The sequence below is a fragment of the Trachypithecus francoisi genome, unplaced genomic scaffold (assembly GCF_009764315.1).
Source record: "Trachypithecus francoisi isolate TF-2019V2 unplaced genomic scaffold, Tfra_2.0 Lachesis_group0, whole genome shotgun sequence".
Taxonomy (NCBI): Eukaryota; Metazoa; Chordata; class Mammalia; order Primates; family Cercopithecidae; genus Trachypithecus; species Trachypithecus francoisi.
This window is the reverse complement of record NW_022681453.1, coordinates 184,583,454-184,589,453: the sequence shown is the minus strand read 5'-3', so window position 1 is coordinate 184,589,453 and position 6,000 is coordinate 184,583,454. Positions and strand designations below refer to the sequence as shown.

General features: G+C 37.0%; 1 protein-coding gene across 16 annotated transcripts in view; it reads right to left on the bottom strand.

The window, feature by feature from the left end:
• Positions 1 to 2,448: 2,448 nt before the first annotated feature.
• Positions 2,449 to 6,000, bottom strand: part of ARPP21 (cAMP regulated phosphoprotein 21) — a 158,917-nt gene continuing 155,365 nt past the window's right edge. For all 16 annotated transcript variants that reach the window (XM_033212973.1, XM_033212984.1, XM_033212977.1 and 13 more), the window contains 2 exons: positions 4,410 to 4,558; positions 2,449 to 3,245 (listed from right to left, as the gene is read on the bottom strand). In XM_033212973.1, the coding sequence (XP_033068864.1) occupies positions 2,988 to 3,245; positions 4,410 to 4,558 (407 nt within the window). In that variant the 3' untranslated portion in view covers positions 2,449 to 2,987. The remainder of the gene's footprint in view (positions 3,246 to 4,409; positions 4,559 to 6,000) is intronic.

Below are 6,000 nucleotides of genomic sequence, written 5' to 3'. Positions count from 1 at the left end.
TATATTTAAATATCCATGTTTTCCTATATGTTGATAAAACTGTGATTGTAATAAGATTTGTAACTAAAATGAAAAATGAAGGGTCCTCCTGATAATACATATTGAAAATGTTTCACTAATAAAACCATCTTTCTACACAGACATCCCCAAAATTCTAACGCAACAAAGTAGTAAGCATAGTCTAAGATTTGGAATACCATAATGCTGGTGCTATGGTTTGGATGTGCTTTGTCCCCACAAAAACTCATGTTAAAATACGATCCCCGGCTGGGCACGGTGGCTCATGCCTGTAATCCCAGCACTTTGGGAGGCCAAGGTGGGCAGATCGTCTGAGACTGGCGGTTTGAGATCAGCCTGATCAACATAGAGAAACCCCATCTCTACTAAAATTACAAAAAATTAGTTGGGCATGGTGGTGCATGCCTGTAATTCCAGCTACTCAGGAGGCTGAGGCAGGAGAATTGCTTGAACTCAGGAGGCAGAGGTTGCGGTGATCTGAGATCGTGCCATTGCACTCCAGCCATTGCACTCTTATTCCAACAAGAGCGAAACTCCATCTCAAAAAAAAAAAAAAAATTTTTTTTTTTTGATCCCCAATGTATCAGGGTTGGGAGGTGGCGCCTAGTGAAAAGTGTCTGGGTCATGGGGGCAGATCCCTCATAAACAAGTTAATGCCTTTCTGTGGGGTTGAGTGAGTTCTCACTCTTCTTGGTTTCTCTTTTTTGCTTCCTTCCTCACCATGTAGTCTCGTTGTACATACCTGCTCTCCTGCTTCATGTCATGAGTTGAAGCAGCTTGAGGCTCTTACCAGATGCAGCTGCCCAATCTTGGACTTTCCAGCCATCAGCACCTTGAGCTAAATAAACTTTTTTGTTTTGTTTTGTTTTGTTTTTTTTGTAAATCACCTAGCTTCGGGTATTCTGTTATAGCTACAAAAATGGACTAAGACAGACATATAGGAATATGTTGTGAAAGTAAGAAAGAAGGTTTGGCCTGCAGCAATATCCAAATGGATTTATACAACAAATATCAAATGTCTAAACATGAAATACTGCTACACCTTTGGATATAAGTGGCCAAATGAAATTTCTTTAGGTGTAAAGCCCTGTCTTTACCACTAACATCCCACATATTTCAAATCCATAGAAAAGAAGGCTCGGTAATTCTGAAGATCTTGAAAGAAAATGTCAAAAGTTTGCAGAATTTTATGGAAAAAAAAATAAGGCTCATATTTGGATTCTTAAATTTAGGAACACTTCCAACATCAGAAAGCTAAATGGAGAATATTGCCAACCCCATCTTTCCATTAGGGGAAGCTTTTAATTAAGCAAACACATTGCTCTTTTTCAGAGTGGCTAATGGCTCAATAAGAAAAAAATGCAACATCCTCTTGTTATTACACTTTTCACGGTCAGGGTAGACCATGGAAATATTAGTAGACTGAAACTTGGAAAAATGGAACAGACTTCACAAGGAATAAAGCCAATTAGAGTATATGTAAGAGTTCCCTTTCAAAGGGAAAAGAAAACAATAGTATAGAATGAAGTGATAGTAATCTGCTAGATATAGTTTTAACTGGCGCTAAACTCTACCCACAGCTGAACAACATAAAAACAGCAAATCTAACAGAGAATGTGATAATATAAAAACAATAGAAATGATCCAGATATATTCCTTATATTCCTCTCACTGGTAATAATGGTTTCTAGGCAGAAAGCATAAAATACAAAACTATTAGTCATTGTACTATGATATTAAAGTGAAAACAAAGGGGTTTTATTTCCCCATTAATATCTTCCAGAAAGGCCAAACCTCAGAGTTCACAGTTCCGTTATTTCCCAAAGAGACATTGGGTAGACATAGGGTTCATCTAAATGGAATTGCCAATGTTCTAGATCTTTGCAATTAAATCGTTGCTGTATTTACTTTGTTTTAAATTACTGGGACAAACATTAGCACTTTCGAATTACTGACTCACTGTCAATACTAGTGGCACTTTCCATTGTATGACCCGATATAACAGGCAGGATTAGACTATGCCTCTTCTGATTTTCCTCTAAACAAAGATACCTTGTTTTCAGGTACACAATGAGACTCACATGAAGGTAGAACAGGGTTTGGTATAGGACTGTTGTTCATGAAGACACTCAGGTTTTCCTAGTTAGTGAAGTGTAACTACATGCTTTTAAGAGTCCTATATTTAATAGGATGGTATGTATTTTAAAACTGCAAACTTCATGAATGAATGAAATGAATGCCATCTTATTTTCAGGACCCTTTAGTATTATGACAATAAACTACAGTTGGTTAAGTCTTTGCTACAGCCTATCCCCATGTGATGGCAGTTTACTTATAAATGCCTGAAATACCTTTTCCATGCAGTATTCATGAAATAGTGTTTGAAAGGAATACAGTGACACATGAGAAAACACACATTGGAAGACATAGTGAACCAAACTGGTGGTAAAAACATGACCTTCCTCCATAAGGTCAAATAGTTTTATTATGATTAAACACTACAATACAGTATATATCCATTAAAAAAGAAAACTCTATAATGTATATAAATTATTCCTTCAATTCATCAATTCTTCTTTTCTTTTCCATTACAGCTTTGGTACAATGTGATTTAGTATATAATTTTTAAATACTTTTAGCATCACAAACTCAACACAAAGTACAAAACTAATCCAAATTAGGGATATTATAATCTACACAGTGGTATTCAGTGGTAGGAGAAAATCTTACCTTGATGAATTCATGTCACTAGCTAAGCTATAAAGGCATACCTAGCAGACATGACAGAAATATGCACCATTAACCAGCTAACGTGTATATTAGTCTTTGTTTATTTTTTTACAGAATACCAGCAGCAATCATTTGAGTGTTGAGTGAATACTTAAGTCCTCAGCCAGTTTTCCCACCTTGTTCCTCTTCCATCAAAGGCCATGAGAAATATCTGAAGAAATGTACCACAACCAGAGCTCTCAGAATTTGACCTGCCAACCGGCATTGCTCATACTTGCACAGTTTGTCCTGCAGCTAGCAGACATCACCGGGACAGTGCTGGAGGGGCAGTGTGGGCCAATCAGCCTAAGGTTGTTCTGAGGGGTGGGCGGTGTGACATTACAGTAAACAGGCATTCCAGTGGCTGGGAGTGACCCTTGACCTGCCTGGTTAGGTAGCATGATTGGCTGTTGGTATGACTGCTGGGGCAGTCCTTGAGAACCCTGGGTCATTGGCACCTGTAAAAAGACACAAGCAAGAACCCTGTATGAAGAGGCTACTTTTGGTCTGTACAATAAACAATATGGTGTCATGAAAAATATTCAAGCTTTTGAGTTAGATGTAACAGGCCATCAATTCCAACTCTGCCATTTATCGGCTGTTTCACATTAGGAAAGTCACTTAGCCTCTCTGATTCCCTATTCCATTGTGATAATGACATACATGCTTCAAAGTGCCATTGAAAGGATTGAAGGGATGGTATACAGGGCCTGGCACACTGCCTGGAATGCAGCAGATGCTCAGAAGGTGTTAGTTCTGACTTCCCTTCTCTCTCGATGACCTCTAGAAACTATAGTCTAGATCTTCCACTCTGAGTTTCTCTCAGTTTGAAAAGCCATGCACCCTTTCCGATTTTATGCAAAGTGTCCTGGAGCCCTCCATAGTACAAAGGACTTTTGTCCTGGGCACCCAGTATACTCTCAACCTGCAACTTTAGAGAACATTTATTGTGGAGCTGCAGGTAGAAGTCGATGCAACGTGAATCAGAATAGTAGGGTAGGGGTCCTAGGATAGGCCCTTTAGGGTCAGAAGCACCTGGTACAATTAAATTTAATTATTATACCGTTTCACTAACTCTTTATTTCTACTTCTGGGGTATTTTATAATATACATCACAAAAGGATACGCAACACTTTTAAAATGCTTAACTTGGCTTTAGTCCAGAGAATGCAGTTGTTAGGCTCCAAAAATGCCCTTTAAATGAATCTGAGATGCCATATTAAAATCTCTTATAACTTAAATTTATGGAAAAATGAAGTTTATTTGGATGTGTACAAAAATGAATGAGAATTTGTCATGAAGACTTTCTACCAGTAAGCAAAATGCAATAAAATTTCCAAAGATCTTTATGAATAAAACTGTAGACTAATGAATTTTCTTCCACGAATATGAAGTTACATGGAAATAAATTTAGCAGAACATTCAAAAGCCACAGTAGTGATACAAGCATGTCTTTTGCATTTTCTACTTTTCTATTATAATCTTGATTCAAAGTAAATTATCAACAGTTATGGGCCAAGAACCCACTACCCAGAAAGCCACCGAAACCAGGGACATACCCACAGCTTCCACTTTGACAAATGCTACTTTATAACACAATTTTCCAAGCTGTTTATGAGCACCTGATAAGAAGACATGGTTGGGTAGGAAACCATCACGCTTTGCACCGGAGTTCCTTGTTGGTTATTCATCACGTTCTGACTCTGAGGTGGCTGCTGCACTCCTATCAGGCCTTGGAATCCCTGTTGACCAGACAAGACTGGCTGGTAACCTGTGAAGAAAAGAGATCTTTTGAACTGGTTGTGCCAGAAAGAACACAGAGATGTTTCATGGGGTGAAAATACTAGTTCAAAAGGCAGCCTTCAGACATCTCAATCTCCACATTCAGAATGTGTTATCAGATGTTTATTCCATAAGAATGCATTGTTTCTTTTTTCTTTTTTTATTTTTAACTTCTAAGAGTGAACAAGATTATGGCTTTAAAAATTAACTGAAATTTCTATTGTTATGCAGAACGGTCTATTAAACACACGTGACAATGATAAATTTTTCATGGCACAAAAACAGAAGACTCTACTGGTACCAATTGACTACTATAAATTACACCTTTCATATTTGGCTTTTTCTTTGGTTTTGAGGATATTCAGAGAATTAACAGATTATCAAGTTATTTTAAAGCTAAATTGACTCATTCCTTTACTATCCTCTTTTCCCAGACAATCTCATTTGACATATAGAGACCATCAAACAGCCCATTAACTTTGGATGAATTCTACTTTTTTATGTCCTAGTGAACCAAATGATTCGCTACCCTGAGGAATTCACAATAACCACTGCCTGACAAAAAGGCAACAGCAAGCGGAATGCATGTCATACTTTTATTCTGTTTCGCCACTAGCTTCTGAGAGAATTTTTTGGTAAAACACTCCAATATGTGACCAAGTATTAATACATATAATAGATAATACAGAATACAATATTCAAAAATTTATCTGTTCATGTCTTTCTGGGTGGGTCAGTTTGTTAGCTTTTATTTATTTATTTTTTAAGTAGGCCAGAATTGATTTATTCCAGTTATTTAAATCCTCACTTCAATGAGTGGTTTCAAATGCATCCTTATAAAGGAAGCCTGTGGATTGTTCTTGTAAATGCTGGGCAGAAAGTTATGATGTAGGTGAAAATGACACAATGGTGGAGAAATGAAAGAGATTCACTTTATTCTGTATAATAAGTTCCTTCCAGAGCTCACATTATTAACCATGTAGAGTACCTGAGAATAAGTGGAACTGCTATCGTAATACAGTTCTCAGACAGAAAAGAATCTTTAAGATCCTAGATTTTCTTAACACAAATATGAACTAACTTTCACAAGAGAATTTTGAAAATTGAAGCCAAAAGTTAAAAACTAGCTAATCAATATGCATTGTTAATAAATAATCTATATATTGAGTGCCTCTGAGAGTCTTTATATTAAAGGAACACATTATATTATAGTCTTTATAGAAGACAACACTTAACTATCCTTGGATATACAAAATGTATCTTCATTCATTTCAGAAATATTATGAAAATTTGGCTTGCAAATAGTCACTGAATTAGGAGATTGGCTCAGTTCATCAAATGAGATAGAAGCAAGGCATCCTTAGTTTGGAGAACCGGAGAGCAAGCTTGGGAAAAGGCCAGTTTGGGAGGTCAGACCCATGCCTACAATTG